The following is a 20,489-nucleotide window of genomic DNA, read 5'->3' as shown; positions in this document are numbered from 1 at the left end:
TTTTCCGAAATTAGGGAATGGAAGGAAAAAGACGTAGACAAGGAAAGAGTAACATGGTTAAGAGTTTATGGAATTCCATGTCACGCATGGAGTTTCAGTTTCTTCGAGATGTTAGCAAACAGATTTGGTTCTTATGTCTGTTCGGATGAAAACACGTTGAACGGATCGAATATGGACATTGCGAGATTCATGATTAGAACTTCTGGAACCTCTGTGCTAAACGAAAACCTTGAGGTGAATATTAATGGTATTCCCTATAAAATAGCACTTCGCGAGGATTCTTATGGTCCGCTCAGATTGTCGCTGAATCAGAATGCAATCAAGAATAAATCTAACTTGTTTGTATCATCCTCTTCCGAATCTGAGGAAGGTTTCTTGTATGAGGAGAAAGGAGACAACATGGAAGGAAGTGTTGACAGTTCTTTGGGGCAGTTCGATAAGGAGGAAGAGAAAGAGATGAAAATCGTGTTGTATCCGGTCAAATCAACCACAGATAATCAGGATCAAGGAAAGATCTTTTCTGAACCTAGTCATAGGGAAGCAGAAAAAGCTATAGGAGGGAGTTTCGATGTAGAAGTTAAGGAGGCTAAGGCAGCTTCTTCGAGTAGACTGAAAGCTTGTGGGACCTCTAAAAGTAACCTTTCGGACTCTGCTTCTGGAGACACTAGGGTGAGCTGTTCAATAGATACATTTTTCAGAGAGGAAAAGAAGGAGGAAAGGAGCCTCAAACCTACGAAAAAGGTTAGATGCATTTACGAGATGGGTGGGCCTTTACCCACTAAGAAAATTAGGCCCAAGAAGAGGTTAGTAAGTTGCCCAATAGAGGAGGCCCAAAATTCTTCAGTCTTAGGTTCGGTTCCTATTTCAGAACTTAGGGAGATTCCTATGGGGGCAAGAGCGTTTTCTTCGAAACTAGAAGGGGATGAAAATTTTTCAGCAGGAACAATTTTGTGTAGTGATCCTATCTCTGATTCTGACATGATACAGTGCAATTCTAGATTTTGGGATAATGTCGAAACCAATGTGGGAGGCAAGGTCTGGAACATAATATCAAAGTTGGGGGTTAAAATTAATGATAAGGAAAAGGACTACAAGAAGAAGATAGAAGCTCTGGAGAAGTTAGACAGAGAGAAGAAAGAAGCACACAAGGAGAATCTCAAATTGTTAACATGATTATAGGTACTTTCAATATCAGAGGGGGGGAAGTAAGATAAAAAGGAAGAGAATTAGCAAAATCATCAAGGAAGGGAGAGCTGACATTTTCTTGCTACAAGAAACAAAAATGGAGTTGGTCGAGTTGTCTGACGCTTGCAGTTTCTGGAATAACGAAAAGGTAGGATGGTCCTTTTCTAGGTCAGCGGGAAATTCAGGAGGGATGATCTCGTTATGGAAGGAAGATACTGTGGAAGTAGTGATGAGTTTTAAAGGGGAGGGTTACCTTGGGCTCAAAGTTAAGAAAAAAGGGAATTATTTTTACATTGTAAATGTGTATTCGCCTTGTTCATTAGCTTTGAAGAGGAAACTTTGGAGAGACTTGTTAGAAGTTAAAACTCGCTTTTCAGATGGAGAATGGTGTATCGGAGGAGATTTTAACGCTGTTTCTGAAGGAAGCGAAAGGAAAGGGAAAAGTTCGGGCTGCAGAAATTCTGAAATGAGAGAGTTTGCAGAGTTTATAGAAGACAGTGGTTTGGTGGATATTAATAGCAAAGGCAAAAGATTTACTTGGTGTAGTGGGGACGGAAGAGCAATGAGCAGAATCGATCGCTTTTTAATCTCGGATAGAATGTGCAGTAAGCTGGATATAGTGGGGCAAATGGTTGGTAACAGAGACATATCAGATCACTGCCCAGTTTGGCTCATCATAGACGGTTCGAACTGGGGACCGAAACCAATCAGAGTTATAAACGAATGGTTTGGTAATAAAGATTTTTTGCCATATGTAGAAGAGGAATGGAGGAGAATAGACGTGGAGGGGAGAGGTGATTATATTCTAAAGGAGAAGCTCAGGATTCTAAAAGGAAAGCTATCTTGGTGGAACAAATTTGTGTTCGGAAAAATAGACTTGGAGATAGACGAACACGTTTCCAAAATTAACGAAGCAGATGATTTTCTTTTTTCTTGCAGGGACGGTGATTCAGAACCAGTTGTAGCAGCTCGTAGCGAAGCGATCGGGAAAATGTGGCTCAACATGAAGATTAAAGAAAATATTCTGATGCAGAAATCTAGATTAAAGTGGAACAAGGATGGAGATAGCAACAGCAGGTTCTTTCACAGTGTTATAAAGGAAAGAAGAATCAGAAATTATATTGGCTTTTTACCTTCGAACAAAGGCAGATTGGAAGAAGTCGGGGACGTAAAGGAGGAGGTAAGGAGGTTTTTCGAGGAGTATTATCAGGAGGAGGATTTCTGTCGTCCCAATTTGGAGGGTATTAGCTTCAAATCGTTATCTCAGCAGGATTCTACGTCCTTGGAAACGTCTTTCTCTGAAAACGAGATTAAGGAAGCAGTGTGGGCTTGTGATAGTGAGAAGAGTCCGGGGCCAGACGGGTACAATCTCTTTTTTATCAAAAAGTGTTGGAACTTTTTGAAGGGTGATTTTATTCGGTTTTTCAATGACTTCCATTCTTCCGGTTTTTTATCTAAGGCAATAACTTCATCTTTCATCACGTTGATTCTGAAGAAGAAAATCCCTCTTAGTCTTAGCGATTATCGCCCGATTTGTTTAGTTGGGAGTTTATATAAGGTTCTCACTAAAGTGCTGTCAGCTCGGATTAAGAGGGTTTTGGGTTCGATTGTCTCCCCCAACCAAACTGCTTTCGTTCCGGGAAGACAGCTAATGGATGGTGCTCTAATAGCTAATGAGGTCGTCGATTATGCAACAAAGGAAAAGAAGGAGTGTCTTCTCTTCAAGGTCGACTTCGAGAAAGCGTATGACAGAATAAGTTGGGATTATCTTAGAAGCATGATGAGAAGGATGGGATTTAGAGAGAGATGGATGAGGTGGATGGAGGCAACGGTTTTCACAAGTCACTTGTCGGTTTTAGTTAACGGCAGCCCGACTACTGAATTCATAGCGAAGCGTGGTCTGAGACAGGGAGATCCTTTATCCCCGTTCTTATTCGTTCTTGCTGCAGAAGGTTTGACGGGGCTGGTCAAGAAAGCTAAGGAGGTAGGAGAGTATTCTGCTTTTCAAGTGAAGGAGGGATGTTCTATCGACGTGTTACAATTCGCAGATGACACACTTCTAATTGGAGAAGGAGGGTGGAAGCAAATCTGGACTCTAAAATCAATTCTTAGAGCTTTCGAATTAGTCTCCGGTTTGGGTGTCAATTATTACAAGAGCAAGGTTATAGGCATCAATATGAGCAATCATTTTCTTAGTGCAGCAGCTACTTTCTTGTGCTGCAGAATAGAAGAAAAGGAATTCTCCTTCTTGGGTTTGCCGATTGGGTCTGATCCGAGTAAAATTGCTTCTTGGGCTACGCTGTTGAAGAAAATTCGTGTTCGTCTGAGCAGTTGGAAAGGAAAGTTTTTGTCTCTTGGGGGTAGAATCACTCTCATTAAATCTGTTCTGAGTAGTCTTGCAATTTTCCATCTTTCTTTTTTCAGGGCGCCGAAGAAAGTCTGTTCCGAAATTAATTTAATTCAGAGCAGGTTTCTTTGGGGAGGGGTCGAAGGCAAGAAGAAAATCCATTGGCGTGGAAATATTTATGCTTACCAATTGATGAAGGAGGCCTTGGGTTGAAAAACACTGAGGAGTTTAATATAGCTCTGTTACAGAAGTGGAAGTGGCGCATTTTAGAGGGAAGGGATTCGATTTGGATGGACCTTCTTTCAGCAAGATACGGAAACATAAGCGTGATCATTCAAAATGAGCATACTCTCTACGGAAGTTCGAAGAAATCTAAATGGTGGAAAGATTTGATTTCGTTGGACAAAGGTAATAACGAAAAAGAGTTCATGGCTGGTTGTTGTTCTAAGGTGGGAGATGGTAAACGCACGTCGTTTTGGAGTGCAGATTGGTTAACGACGGGGAACTTGAAGTCTTTGTTCCCTGATTTATATAGTTTGAGCAATGCTAAAAGGATTTCGGTTTTTGAGGCTGGCAGTTGGAATCATGGCAGTTGGATCTGGGGAGATGTCGGTATTCCGTCAGAGAGGAGTGCAGTAGTAGAAAGCTATTGTTTCAACATGAGTACTTTGATTCAACAAGCTGCAGTGAATTTTAATTCTCTTTTGCAGGATTCGTATAGTTGGAAAAATAGTTCGGAAGGATACACAGTAAGGTCGGGATATACTTTTTTGTTCGAACAGGTTATCCCTCCAGATTCGGTGGTGGAATCGGCAAACAGAGGCAATTTTAAAAAACTGTGGAGAATATCTGTCCCTTACAGAATTAAGGCGTTCGGTTGGAGATGTTTTTGGGATAGACTTCCGACGAAAAAAAATTTGTTATTAATCAGGGGTATTGTTTCGTCCCCGTCGGATTCGGCTTGCTGTTTTTGTTCTGGAACAATAGAAAATTTACAACACATTTTCTTGACTTGCCCCTGGACGAGGAAGGTGTGGAGCGGAATAGGAAGGTGGATTGGTAAAGAAGAAGTCGACACAGATTCGCTAATCAGCAGCTTCAATCAGTGGGGAGAATTTTTCAGAAAGAAGAAAACGAGAAAAGGCAAGGAAGATCTAATATGGATGGCAGTCACATGGAGCATTTGGCTGATAAGAAATGCAGCCATTTTTAAAGGGGAAACTATTATCTTTTCTGATCTAATTTAGAATATTAAGATTCTAGATTGGAAATGGTCAATAGTGGGGGACATTACTCATACCAAAATTAACTTCTATGCTTTTTGTAAAGATCCTTTGTTTTTTCTTGGCAAAGCTTCTTTTGGTGGGTAATATCGCTTGGGCAGTTATTTTTTTGTCTGTAGCCTCTTTTGTATCTGGGTTGGAGTACCCCTAGTACTCCTTTAATATTATTCCTAGCTTACAAAAAAAAAACTAAATAGTATATATATTTATTATGTATTTATTTTATATTGTAGATGTTTTTTGCATAAGGAATCAATTTGTATTTTATTTAAAATTCTATGGTTATTATAATAATTGTATAGTTACTTACATAATAAATATGTTATTTGGTAAAAAAAAAATTGGGAGTATTATTTTGCTTGTTTTGAAAAAAAATAGAAATTGGTTCGTTTGGAGTTGAGCACTGAGTAGTCCGTGTTGGAGGCAACTCGAGGGAGCACTTTTTACTTGGGACACACCTTTGCAAGAGACACACCACATCTCCACCTAAAATTTAAAACCTTCTACCCACCACCTTGATTATATAATGCCCCCTCTCTTGTGGAGGGGAAGCTCCGGAACACCTTCTACCCACCACCTCTGCGGAAAGCGGGAAGTGTTTCGATACAAGTGAGGCTCATGATACCACTATTGGAGGTCAACGAGGGAGCACTTTTTACTTGGGACACGCCTTTGTGAGAGACACACCACATCTCACCTAAAACTTTAAGGTGATATGTGTGTGGGTTCTCTCACTTATAAAGTGTTCTTTCTTTTCTTTTTTAACCAATGTGGAACTTCTTCTTTACAATAAAAGTCAAAATTTGCCTATAATAAGAAATTGAGGGAGTACTTATAATGAAAGACGTAGAACTGTGAAGCACGGGTACTCCGTTTTACGTAAAGTACCGGTACCGAGTACTGGTACTCGTACCGTACGCGTACGGTACACACCGAAGCCGTACCAATTTTTTTTTTGTTTTGGTACACCAACCGGTACACATTTGGTACACGTACCCAATTTTTTTGTTTTTTCCGGTTTTAAATTTTTCGGGTAACATAATTTGGGTTTAAGAAAAAATTATGTTATTTATTTATTCTATTTATAAATAAAAAACTGAAAAGAAAAATTAAGAAATAGGCTCATTGAAAATAAATTGAAAGTCCATATGGATTCATTCACTCATTGAAAAGGGATATACTCAATCGAAAAAGAACTGAGGATTTAGTTTTTGTTTATACAAATCTTTGTCTTCTTTAAAGAAATAGTAAGATTTATAATGAAGGAGTAATAAAAATGTGGGATATTGATGGAGATGAATTGGATCTATTTGATGGAGATGGTATGCTGGTATTCTTGAAGTTACCACTCTTTCTCTCGATGAACGTGAACTAGATGCTGCATTCATTGGAGAAGAAAATATTGATATATTTTATTAATTATTAATACTTTTAAGTGTGATTTATTTAAGCAAACTATTTTTTAATTATATTATTTTATCATTATTTAAATAATATAATTGTTTAGTTATTTTTATAATTATATTTTTAAAGCATTATACTAACGTACCCGTACCTTAGTTTTTTTAAAAATGCCATACCCAGTACCAGTACCCGTACCGGGTACGTACAGGTACCTATGCAACGCAAACGTAGAGAGATTGCATATGTATTATTGCTTCATGTAGATGATGCAGGTCAAATAAAATCAAAATATTATGAACACAATCAGTTTAGAGTTAGAATAATCTCAATCTGACAGTAACTCTTTAGGCATCAAACAATAAATTTCATCAACAATGGAAAAATCACCTTCACAATTTGGTGTGCGTAAGCACAGTTTTTCAGGTTATAACTGATTCCTATAAGTTGGTGAAACAAAGTGCATGTGCTATCTACTCCACCAGTGTTGATTGTCTCTCGGCATATTTTTTAATTCAGGATTCAAACGTTAGTTTTCGCTTCCCAGCTCAACCTTTATACAGAACTTGGCACCCTCGAATTAGCCCCCACTGTATACAATAAACTATGATCCTCTAGCACCTCGTTGCCTCTTTTCTTCCAATGCAGCTGCCTCATTTAACATGTCAGCTGCATCCTTGTGCATGTTCAGCTTTGCAAGAGCAACCGACTGAATGTAGAAAGTCGTGGGCCAGTCTGGATAAACGCATTGTGCTTGCATTGCATCTCGTAGAGCAGGATCTGGTTGATCACATAACAGATAGCATAGACTTCGCCTTGCAAAAACTGTGGGTGAGACCATCGTTCCCACATCAATGAACTGCACATAAGCCAAAGAGTATCAGAATAACCAACAAGTACATTACTATGCTACAATCATATTGAGCATGTCAAACAAGAGTCGAATTGCACCTGGGAATAGTTATCAATAGCTGTCTTAAAATCCTTATCACGGAATGCATAGTCCCCACGTTTCCTTGCCTCAAGCATATCTCTCATCTGTTGAGTCCACTCTTGGAACGACAGCTGAACCAATCCAAATTCAAATCTTATAGCATAGCATCAAACTAAAAGTAGTAAATTTAAAACAACTGCATCATCAGTTACCTCATTAGTCCCTTCATCGTCTCTATAGTGCGTTGCGACTAAGATCTGATGTATTGCAGTGAGGTCCATTCTTGAGCAAGCCTCACCCATTGCAGAAAGAGGACGTTGTGGGGTAGATGGAGCTTCCTCTTGCTTTGGAATTCCAAGCATGATGTGAGAACGAACCTAAACCGTGCAAAATAATAACAGTCAACTAGAAGTATTGTTGCTTTGATCCCTTTTATAACAAGGATATGTATTCACGACGTAAGAGAAGATATTTGCTTTGCAACAACCCAATATGTACCTTCAATCACTCATTTGCTAAGGAGCAAAGATGATAGAAATAGTTGCATGCATGACAAATTGACAATAGTATACCAAAGGCATGAAACATCATTGTTTAGCCACATCTAATGCGGCATAGAAATAACTTGGTATTTGCATGAAATGACATATCTTATATGCACTAGCCTGAGATCTTTTCAGTCGCAACTAAAAGCAGACTCAGAGAAACACTGGCCTTATCTAAGTCAGAGGGAAGTCAGGCATTAAACATTTAGAACTGGCAGCAATCAACCATTCAACCAGGTGTAAGACATAAACTAGGAGCATGGAATCAAGTATAAGAAGTGGGCCATACATATCCAAATGAAAATGTCTACAATATAAAAATGCAGTACAATAAACAGCCTCTACATGAATAATTGGAAACTAGTCGAAAAATTAATATTTATATTTTTAATGCTTGCAATATAGAATTGAAGTTTAAGGAAAACATGTTGGTTAGTTATCAATAAGTACCTGGACAAAACTGTTTACTGGCGAAGTATATTTAAAGAAAAGATTTCTCGTAAGTCACATGCCACTATTTTAGCATGATATCACATGGTAATCTATTTATTCATATAATTCCAAAACAAGTACCAAGTCAACAAACAATAATCAATCCTATGCTAAGACTTCAGAAGAAGTCAGCTAGAACAATACACAATTTATTTAGGCTATTTGAGAACTTAGACTGACATATCAAACACACCCAACCTCTTAATCTGGCATACACAAAACCCTTGTCATATTGTGTAATTTGAAGTAGAAAAAGTTAATGACCTAAAGGTACCCTAATAGGAGTCAAACAAACTTATGCAGACCACTCAAGTTCAACGACATTTTCATCAAAAACATTTGTTATTATTGTACAACAACAACCAAGCCTTATCCCACTAAGTGGGATCAGCTATATGGATCAAATTCCGCCATAATGTTCTATTCAAAATCATGTTTCTATCCAATTCATTAAGGAACACAAAAGCAACCACCACCAAAGCCTTATCCCACTTGGTGAGATGGGCAGATGGATCAAACAACCTCACAATGTTCTTTCAATGATAATCAATCAACTTCAAAGGTAGACCATTTAAATATGAATCTCCTAAACGATTAACCTGAAATTTTCCTTGATGTTCCTGTAACTCTAATAACTGAACTTTCGTCCATTTTGTCTATCCTCCTTATCTGTACTTATTCATGTATTTCCACACATGCCCAAATTGTCTTCGACGAGAGTCAACCATCTTTTTTGCAACAAAGACTACCTAAAGCGTCTGTGTCCATTGTAACATTTCTGTATCTGGAACACTAAGCTAACTCTCTTATTGTTTCTTTATTGATCAACAATCAGCCTCATACAAGGCCTTATAGCTTTAGAGGTACTTTTTTTTCAGAATTCACATGTGCGGTATTCTCCATTTTTTCCACCCTACTTAGATCCCATGGTTTACATTTCTCTCCAAAATCCTACCATTTTGTATGATGGACTCAATGTATTTGAGCTGTGAGACTTCGACATGTGAACATGGCATGTTTTCAATTTCACGTCTAACGTATGGTTTGTATGCTAGTGGCTACTACCCAAGCATTCCATATACTCAATTTTACTTGTACCAATCCGAAGAGCACGGGCTTTCAAGGCTTGTCTTAATGTCTAACATTATTTATTTCTTCTTTCAACTCTCCAACTAGGTTTCTGGAATTAGGATTTATCTTATAATTTAAACACTAATATAGATGATTATTTAACTTTTTATAATAGTCCACTATCTGCCTATAAACTCAAAAGAGCTTATTCCAACAAATTCCTCAGATCACCTAATGAATAAATTCTTATATCTACCTATAAGATATTTAGAGTTTATCTCAATAAGATCCTTTAGGTTATTAGATTATTATCCGAATAACCGCTTGCTTAATTAGATTATTATCCAAATACATCAAAGAAAGGAACATTCGAATATTATTTGCTAAGGAATATTTCTATCAAAGCATATAAAATTCAAGAGGATATAAAATATCAAGTGGAAGGAATATACATAGAGGTTATTAAATATCATGTGGAAGGAATATACTTATTTTTAGTCTCACTTGCAATTTTCAAAGTCAAAGAAAGAAATTATACATAAAGAGTTAAAGACTACATAAATATTACTAACATTTCTTATAAAATACAAAAGGCTGAACTTATTTATAGTCCTATGATTTTGTAGTACCAAATGTAGGATAAACAAGAGATAACCAAGCAATGCTAAAAAAAAAACAGGAAAGCCGATTACTAACTAATGTTGATGCCGATCAAGCTGAATATTTGTACAAAATATTGCAAACATCTTTTCTCAAACTCATGTGGATGTGTAAGCAACTAACTTGAATTAAAAAAAAAAAAAAGTATTACTTAAAATCTAGGTTGGCACCAACCCCACTTAGTGGGAAAGACTTGGTTGTTGTTGTTGTTGTTGTTGTTATAATTTAGGTTGACAACTCAACCTTGCAAAAACAGATTTTAAGGTGAGGAATGTCCACCACTTGTAAACACTTTTACATGTCATATCCCATCCAATTCCAATATGAGACTTCTAAACAGACAACCCTCACACCTAAGACTAGACATTTGTAGAGTGACCCGAGTGGCCCGACAATAACCCAATTTAGCTCAAATTGTGTGTACAAGGTTCGAGAACCAATTCATAGCAGGTGGTCAAAATGATCTTGAATAAACTCTGATAATTTAGAATTCGGGTTGGACCTAACTCAACCATTTCCTTCAATGTGAGGTGACAGATATCCACCAGTTATACACACTTTTGCTGGCCATTTCATTCAATGTGACACTCTCGAAAACCAAAGCATACAAAGTCAAATTAGCTGGTGGAGACAAGCCATATTGCACATTTGGGGAGCCAGATCGCATTAGAGCAGTTGATGGACAAAAAGACAGGTGGAAACAAAGTTAAATTATGGAAAAATAGACTAAAATGAACCCAATTTGCCGAAAGACCTGCTGGAACGGTAATTCAGACATGGAATGGAACAAGATCTAGAAACTGAAACTTGATACGGCAAAAGTTGCAAAGAAGAAACCCAGATTTAACAAAAAACATAGAATATGGTTTCAGACTTTCAGTGATAATCGTCCCACAAACTCGACAATGAAAGATAGAAAAACTATTTTCAAGGTGAATAACAATCTCTGTTCCATCCTATATCCATTTCCACAAACCTCAATTGACACAAGTGTTAAGCTCCGCCTAATGCTTATCACATATGGAAACAAATAAAATGTTACAAGGAAATCTAGAAACTAATCCTAAAAGATAATCTAAGATGCTATAAATTACTGATAGATAAAATCAAGATACTATGGGATATTTGTTATCACATATTTTTAGACTATCCTCCATCAAACTAAAGCTTTGTTAAAACCCCACTTGCAAAAATTGAAAAAATATAATAACCAAGTGACGCGAAACGATGCCACGACAAAAGAGAATATCTGGCACCATCTAGAACTGGATATTGGATGGAACAGAGATTGGCCAGATTGCGTCGTAGATCAAAAACATGCCAAATTGCACCCAGGTTCGTAGACAGACTAGATTAAATCTAAAATAGGTCCAATCTGTACTAACTAACGACTATGTAATTAGTTGTATTCCTTACACTCACAAAAATGCCCCAGATATCTAGGTTACAAAGCTCAATGTAATTTATGAATATTGAGCTAGATTCTGTTTTGCATTCAGCAATAAAATGACAAATTTTTAATATTGGAGACATATAATTTAATACTATACATTAAAAAAGTTAAACATCCAATTTGATGGCTTATTTAAGTGATAGCGGAATATTGGTCAGGCAACAAAGGTTTATTCTCTAGATAAAGTAAATAATGTGTTCCATTTTTTATAAGAGAAGGGATACATACATCAGGTTTAGTGTGCAATGGAGCAAGTGTTGTGACCAAATCCTTTGTATTAGGCCGCTCTCGCGGTTCATATTGCAAACATTTAGAGGCAAGATTGACCACCACTGTTGCCTCTTCTGTAGAAAATTTTCCCTCTAAATGAGAATCCATCAATAGCATGTTGTTTTTACCCTGTATCATATCAAGTGCCTGCAAACAGAATCAGATAATTCCATATGGCACCAATAAAAAACTAATGAATAAATCTGTTTAAGAAAAAACACATCAATGTTAGGATAAAATTTGGAAGTTCCTTCAAGTTCTCAAATCAAATAACGACATGTAGACATTCGTTTAACATTAAATTACCATCATTTAGAATATGTTGAATATTAAAGAATCATCCCATGTATTAGTTCGATTTGAGAACTTCATGGAAATCATATGAGAAACTGGATGTAAATTTGTCCTTGATGTTAAACTTCAACACATATCATAGTAATTGCAGCTTCAAATGTTATTAGGGGAAATTGCACTCACCTTCTTGAAGTATGCTTAACACACAGACACACACTTCTCATTTATTTATAAAAAGCACTCACCACACCACCGTTACTTGTTAGCACTCACTTTCTTAGGATCTTGGATGAGCCTAACTCTCAACCCATACAAAATCGGATAAATCGGATGGTAAGATGAGGGGAGGCCTATCCGCCGTTTATAAATTCTTTTTCTTATTATCCAGTGTTGTCATACCAGTCACTTTCCGGCGCCGTTATAGCAGATTCTGGCGGAAAAAACCGCAATATCTGCCAATATTTACCATTGCGGCGAGCCAAAAAATCGCCATGTATATCCGCCATAGCAGCCATGGCGCCGCAATTTGATAATACTGAATTCTCATCCAACATAGAACTCTTAACACTTCCCCTCAAGCATGTTTAAATAACACCACACTCTAATTTAACAAAATTGAGGAAAGCGCTGGTGTAAGAGGGATTACACAAAATAGAAGGAGTTTACATGTTATTCAGACATATCACGGGGACGGGAGCAATTTCTTCATATTATTAAGTATCAATCTAACTGAAAGGATTCCATACCTCAAATTGTCGTTCATAAAAACTCATATTAGATGCATTGAACAACATTGTAATATCATTTATGATGCACTCATAACTTCAATGCCACAAAGTAAATATGGTCATAAGTCATAACAACCAATGACTATAGGCAATGTGCAGGAAGTAAGAAGTACTACCTCCGTCCCTATATGTATGAAATTTTTGTGAAAAAAAAAAAATTCCCTTTCAAAATGCATTAATTCGTTTTTCACAAAAATGCTCATAATTAAATAGAAAGAATAAAAAAGACCAACTATTTTTCTATCTTAATAATTGAACGATACTTTTGGAAAAAGAATGTACATCGTTGACTAGTTAATCATGTATTTGGTTCCGCATCCACACCACAACCCTTAAAACCGCAGCAGAAAACCACGTAGACAAGGAGGCTACGCTTTGTAGTTTATCGAAGCTAACCCAAACATATGCTGAATGTAAAAACTATAATTATCTTTTCTTAAACTTTTGCACTGGTCAAGAGGGTCTTCCATATAGGGACGGCGGTAATACATGTTTAAGACACAAAAAGTTGAGTTAAAAAAATAAGGACATTTGCGACTATGTTGAAAAGGGTGGTGAATGAAAAGCCGGTTCATGACACAAAGCTTTCAATTTTAATTTTTAATCAGTTCTTTAATCTATGTTAGGTATTTAAGGCGGCTTAGTGAAAGAAACTGACACTGACTGTTAAATGGGTTTAGATCTCACTCTCGAAGTCTAGCCCAAATGAGAAGGACGCCCAAGCACATGTACACATTGCATTGCCCAAGGACCTTGACAAGGTGGGACATAAAAGTAACCTCAATGCTGAAATTCAATACAATTTGAGAGAGGAATTTCATTCTACATATGTTAAGCCCGTGAATTAATTGCAGTGAAATCCATTCTGTGAAGCAAATTGCAATTCAATAATTACTAGTACTACTGCTTAAGCGAAAACTAGTTACTTGATATTTAATTTTTCGCGGAGGTGAGTTTTACGCTGAGGGAGTCGGTGGATGAAGTTAATAAAAAAAACGAGCTCACTTGTTTGCAAAAGAGGTGTTAAAGGTTAAGAGCACATAGGAGAAACTTACATGACTGGGAGGGATGTGCTTTCCACTCAGTAGGTCAAGAAGAACAGTTCCGAAGCTGTAAATTACACTTTCAGGGGTAACCCTTCCTGCAATAAGAAAGGAAAATATTTATTAAAGTTAATGCAATTAGTTTAGTGTGCGATAAAACAAAGAGTATTAGTAATAGTAAGCAACCATTTCTTAAATATTCAGGAGGTGTATAAGCAAGATTTGTGCTATAACTTTTTCCATCCCTACTGTTCTTCATTAATCCAAAACAAGAAAGACGCGGATCACCTTCCTGAAACAAACAACGATTAAATGCAACACCAAATGCAACAACATCTCTCCTAAACATAACTCAAACCTTCGTTAACATTTATTAATTACCTAATCAATCAACTAATAATTCAAATCAGTATTAAGCATAAAATAGCCAGAGCAATGATAACAAAAATAAAACAAAAACAAGAAAGACGCGGATCACCTTCCTGAAACAAACAAAGATTAAACACAACACTTCTCCTAAACATAATCCAAACCTTCATTAACATTCATTAATTACCTAATCAATCAACTAATAATTAAAATCAATACTAAGCATAAACCAGCCAGAGCAATGAAAAAAAGAAGCAAAAACCTCATCAAAAAGAACGCGATAAGCATTCAAATCATGATACAAAGGACGACCCTCAGAAGTACAATAATGCAAAGCTTGTGCAATATAAAGAGCAACTCTCAACCGCATGGCCCACTCAATCGTCTGATTTTCCCCTGAAACATTTCAATTCAGTCATTCATTATTCATCAATCAATCCATTAATTAAGCAACAACAACAACAACAACAAAAACAAATTCAGCATAAACAAAAATTAATAAACAAAATTACAGTGAAAAAGGTGTTTAGCGAGAGTATCATTAGGCATAAACTCAGCAACGAGCAACCTCTCATCACCATCGCAACAATAACCGATCAAATTAGCAAGCCTAGGATGACGCAATTTCCCAACACCAGAAGCTTCTTCAACGAACTGCTTCGGATCCGGCCAAGCAGCTTTACCGAACTTCTTAACAGCAATCCACCGCTTCTGATTCTGTAACCTACCTTTGTAAACCAAGTTCGGTGCCTTCTCGCCGCTCTCGGAAACTATATACTCCGAACTGAAATTGTTCGTAGCTGATTTCAAGTCGGAAAGTGAAAATTCCGAGAACGTAAACGAAGAAGGATCTGAAAAATCCTTCTCCGTCTCGTTGGTGGCGGTGCTGTGAAATTGCTGGTAGGGTTGTGGTTGCTGTTGCGGTTGTTTTTCTAGAGGATTGTTTTCGGTTTCTTTTACTCTTGAAAACAAAGAGGATTGGCAACAACCCATTATTTTTGTTTCTCTCTCTATCTCTCTTGTTGAATTGAAACTGACTTGAAATAATACTACTAGTATGAGAGATTATTACACCTTGATTGTTTTGTTTTGATGATATGCTTTCATTATTTTTCTCTTTTTGAGTGTTTTTTAGATAGATAAATTCTCAAATCTGGACTACTGTAGAGTTGAGTTTTTTTATTTACTTTTTTGACTTGGAAAGTGGACCCTACACTTCAATCTTCGCAACTCTCATTGCAGTAATAATAATGATTTCGGAACTTACTTCTTCTACTATTATCATACTCTTTTTTATAACTCAGTTTAATTATTTATCTACATTTAGTTCTTGTTCATCTAGAAGAAAGAATAAGATAGGGGAATAGATAGGATAGAACTAGAAGTGATGTATTTATGACATTTATTAATTTAATTAGTAGTATTAATATTAACTACTGATTATTTTATGTTATTACATAGTCTAAATTTTATTTATTAATTTTCTTACAAATTTACTTATTAAAAAGTAATTGTGTTAGTAATAATATTTAATATTTGTATTGTGTCGTTTAATATTGTAAAAATGTATTAGACTTAAAAGGAAAAGACATTTTAATTTAACTTTATAATAATAATTTTGAATTAATAATTTTTCATATAAGTAAAGGGAATTTTTTATAATTTTTTTCTATTTTCATTTAGTGTCTATTTTGATGATGTGGATGTGGAAAATGTATTAAAAAATTAAACTCTAAACCAGCTCATTATATGTCCACTTAAATCAACAAATACTTATCAATTTTTTTAAGCCGAAATACATATCAATTAGTATGTGGTTAAACTAAATCACCTCCTCAAATACAAGTGTTTATGAAAATAACTTACTTTTACTTTATGTTTTACTTCTTCCATTCTTAATACAAGCGAATGATTAGTCAATAAAATAAAATAAAAAACTGATGTATTCAATTTAAAATTTTAATTTAACAAATTTGACGAAGGATTTACTCACCTTCAATATGCGGACGACACATTGATCATTGGCGAGAAGGGATGGAAAAATATTGAAATTATCAAGGAAAATTTGGTGTTGTTTGAAGCAATATCAGGACTAAAGGTCAACTTTCAGAAAAGCAAGCTAGTGGGAATCAACATCAACCGAGAATGGATTGAGGGTGCAGCCGCTGTGTTAAGATGTGAAATCGGCCAGACACAGTTAAATTATCTCGGCTTACCAATCAGTGCGAATCCGAGAAGAAAAGACACTTGGAAGCCCGTAATTGAAGCTGTTAGAGCGAGATTGTCGAATTGGAGGAACAATCAGCTATCCATAGGAGGTCAGGTGGTTGTTATAAAATCAGTCATGTCTGCTTTACCAGTATACTTTCTCTCTTTTCTCAAGGCTCCGTCAGGTATTATCCATAAACTTGAATCTCTTTTTAAAAAAATTATGGGGAGGGAATGAGGATAAGAGAAAAATTAGTTGGATAAATTAGAATACAATTTGTAGACCAATTGAGGAGGGGGGCTTAGGTATTAGAAACTTAAGGGCATTCAACCTTGCTTTGTTGGGAAAATGGGGCTGGAAACTAAAATGAGAGGGAAGATCTTTGGTTCCGATCACTACTTAATAGATACGGGTCGAGAGAATTGGAGCAGAGGTTGGGGGAAGGGCTGCTCCACATGGTGGAATGGTTTGTGTATGTCAAGCATGGAAGTTCGGGTTACTTCGAGCGAGTACTCGGTCAAAGAGGTATATAAAGACATAATTCGAAATATATTGAATCCTTCCAACCCAAGTTGGTCCAAAGCTTGGCATAAGGGGGTACCATCTAAAGTATCGTGTTTGGTGTGGAGAGTGTTCCAAAACAAAATAGCAACTAAGGATAACTTAAGTAAGAGAGGAGTGTTGGGCCAAGGGGCGTTGCTTTGTGATAAGTGCCGAAATGTCGATATTTTGAGTATATATTTGTGGCACTTATCGATTCTATTCTTATGATTTTTGTAATAAAATCATAACTTTTGTGTAAATATGTGCATACTTGTGTTTTTTATTCATTTTTATACCAATTAATAGTTTTCCATTCATTTTATAGGTATTCATGCATCTTTGGAGCATTGAGTAATAAAGACCAAAGGCTAAGCTTCAAGAATGCAAATTCTACCAATTCATCAAAGAATAAGGCTCAAAATAAGGATGATAAAAATCATCATTTTGGTTTCCATTCATTCATTATTGGATAGAGCATTGAATAAGCTTTCCAACGCTTCGAACCGGGCGCAATTCGGAGTTACGGTTCTCAACTTATGGCGAAAACAAGATTTCGCTTTTGCTGTCAGTCCGCTGAGCGGGGGGGTCCGTTGAGCGGAGCTCCAGCGGAGCAAATCAGAGTCTGGATGCAATTTTGAGTCCGCTGAGCGGAGGGGGTCCGCTAAGCGGACCTGCTAAGACAACAGCTCGTTAAAAGGGGCAAAAATCACATTTTTAGGTTATGGGTTGGGTATTTTTGAGTCACAACACCATCAATTTCATTCTTAGATCAAAATTAGCTTAGAAAACAACTTCGGAGGTTGCATAAGGATGATCGGGGGTGGATTGAGCGTCGAACGGAGCTGACAAACCGGGAGATCTTCGGTTCATTTCTCTTCTTCTTTGTGTATTTCTCTTTGGTTGGGTTTGTTTGTATATTTACTTGAATCTTATGTATATTTACCAATTATAATGTTATCTTTAACTTGCTTTACAAATCTGTGTTGATGTCATCCTGGATTTTTGCTCTATGCTAGGGATTTGGGGTGCTTTAGAGATAAACTTCTTGAATCCTTATCTAGGATGATAATATGTTGGCTCTGAACTCTAGAGATGGATTTAGAGCTAGCATTCACTGTTTGTATCTGTTCTTAATGCTTTCGTGTTTGAGCGGCGCGCGAGAGATCGCGGACGCGAGAATATGGATGTTCTCGCGACTTCGCGTTAGAGATAACCTTAGTTGTGAGATGAACTCGTTTGTGCTCCAAAGATGGACGCTTATGTGAGAGATACGTGATGACATAGATGAGTATCGTAGGTTGAGTATAACGGGTTGGTAAGTGTATGTTGGTGAAGAGTGAATATATTTACATTCCTGATAAGTTATTTCTCTTCTAAGAATGTGTTTATTCTTTTCCTGTCTATATCTTTGTTTACTTTTTGCTCATTCAAACTCAAGCTCGAAATCATAGAAACTATTGAATGGCATCTCTCCATCTCTGAGGACGATAATTCCCGGATCAATATTTCCAAATCTTTTTTGTTGCTTGCCCTATACTGCATTCAACACTTTGTGAGGGCGACTGCGGTGGTGAGGAATCGGTATCTCATATGTTTTTCGAGTGTCCATCTTTTGCAGGCATTTGGTACTCAATTTGTTAATGGATTGGGATTAAAGCGGCATTTCAAAAAGAAAGTATGGCACATTTGGAGCAGTTTGTTGGCATCATGGAACCGGGTAAATCATCTACAGGGACTACCATTGTAATCTAGATCGCTTGCATATGGAATATCTGGAAGGCTAGAAACAGAAAGGTTTTCGTAATAAGAAAGTTTGTCTGGACAAGATGTTGGAGAATGTGAAACTTACAACGTGGAACTGGCTGAAAAGTAAGTCTAACAACATTAAACATAACATAGCTATGTGGTGGCAATATCCAATGGTCGAATGACTCGGAGTTTAATGTTGGGGTTTGGTCGATTCGCCGGAGCTCAGAGGTTTCGTGAGAAAGAGGTGGATCGTGTGGCAGTGGTTTTCAGCGCTTGGAAGCATCGCGTCGTATCAGTAGGCTTCACAGAGCTAGCATGGTGATCGATGGTATGCTGCAGGATCTGCATCATAATCCTGGATGGAACAGAGATTCAAGATCTGAGTGTGCTGAAGTGTATGGCAACTTGGAGTTTTTCTAAATTGGTTTTGGTGTAGTTTGGGGGCTGGTTCTTACGGTCCTTTCACCGAATTTTCTCACTCCGGTCGGTCGCAAAAGTTTTCAATAGTGGTGCTCTAATTTTTCTACTGCTGTATTTTGGTGTTTTATTTTTATGCTCACCTGCTGGATTCTGTTTTAAAGGGTAGTGGTAATGTCTGAATGTTATCTTCTGGTATAGGCAGGTTTTTTGGGTAATTTAGTGGTACCAATTGGAGTGGTTTGGAGTTTTTTTTCCAAAACTTAATAGTTGGAATTCTGCTATGTATTATTTTTGGCATTCTTGATGCCATAGTTAAATAATTATATTTTGCCCTTTAAAAAAATATATATTCTAAATTGAAATTGTAGTATTTAACAATTAGTGTGTGTGACTTATAGTGGTGAAAACTCGGGTCTTTAGGGTATGCTCGCTTTGAAGTCTTAGTTTTAAATTTTACTAGATCCAAATTACCTATTAAAAAAAGTAGTATTTAACATTAAATTGTTTTTATAGGAATTAAAAATAGAACTTGATTATTTTATTCAACTTATGTTTTTTTGATCGAAATAATAATTTCTAGTATGTTTTTAAATCTGTCATACCTCAAAATTTGCCCTCCCATATTCCATTCACAATGATGCAAAGCTCAGGGTTCAGTCCCAAAGACCCCTCACTCCCACCTTCTTTTTTTTCAAGAAAATCCTTCTCTGATCACATGCACCCCAGCCTGTACACCTACCATGCGTCCTTTAAAATCTGACCACTAGATCATCATTCAGTTAGATCCAAAGGCCCTAGGACGAATGCCCATAACATGCACCTCAAAGCTGCCACACAGGATTTAAATCCTAATATACTTAAATATTTTTTATTATTTATTTTTGTTTTAATTAAAATATCTTTTAATATTTATTAATTATATAATAATTATTTTTATAAATAAATTATTATATGATATTTATATTAAAATTCCTAATGTGTTGTTCGAGCCGATTAAATCGATTAATCGCCATGGGCAATGATAATTTTAATTAAAACATTATGTAAATAAAATACAAATCAAACTACATTCGATTAAATGGTTGCAATCATCTTATTGATTGTGATGATTAATCATCCCTCGTTCCAAATTTAATTTGTTACTATTCGTAATCGAATCAATCGGTTATGAGAGGTAACAATACAAAACAAAATTCACAAAATTAATAAAACACAATAATTCATTATTGGTGATAATCGAATCAATCGATTTGAATCGGTAATGGTGCAAAAAACCCCTAATCTTTTGACTATGGTGATCAAACCTATTGATCATTGCGGTTAATTGTGCCATATCAGGGTTGTACGCCCAAACCCTAAAATAATTCTAAAATCCATTCAAACTTCAAGTTCAAAATACAGATTTTTATCTACAATAGGCTATTCAAAGCCTC

At 36.4% G+C, this 20,489-nt stretch overlaps 1 protein-coding gene across 2 annotated transcripts; it reads right to left on the bottom strand.

Annotated features, from left to right (window-relative positions):
* Positions 1-6,492: 6,492 nt before the first annotated feature.
* On the bottom strand, positions 6,493-15,271 carry LOC131615617 (serine/threonine-protein kinase BSK1). 2 transcript variants are annotated; one of them, XM_058886756.1, is made up of 8 exons: positions 14,648-15,271; positions 14,398-14,531; positions 13,953-14,058; positions 13,779-13,864; positions 11,600-11,770; positions 7,363-7,527; positions 7,168-7,281; positions 6,493-7,075 (listed from the first exon to the last, which is right to left on the bottom strand). In XM_058886756.1, exons 1-8 carry the CDS (start codon positions 15,126-15,128, stop codon positions 6,821-6,823), a joined length of 1,512 nt encoding a protein of 503 aa, XP_058742739.1. In that variant the 5' UTR covers positions 15,129-15,271; the 3' UTR covers positions 6,493-6,820. The 2 variants fall into 2 exon arrangements, with proteins under 2 accessions (XP_058742739.1, XP_058742738.1); XM_058886755.1 differs by having other exon boundaries at positions 11,600-11,788; positions 14,648-15,269.
* Between the last annotated feature and the right edge of the window lie 5,218 nt (positions 15,272-20,489).

Source organism: Vicia villosa, linkage group LG7, assembly GCF_029867415.1.
Source record: "Vicia villosa cultivar HV-30 ecotype Madison, WI linkage group LG7, Vvil1.0, whole genome shotgun sequence".
In the NCBI taxonomy this organism is placed as follows: Eukaryota; Viridiplantae; Streptophyta; class Magnoliopsida; order Fabales; family Fabaceae; genus Vicia; species Vicia villosa.
The sequence above is the reverse complement of the archived record's forward strand: the minus strand, read 5'-3'. Positions and strand labels throughout refer to the sequence as shown.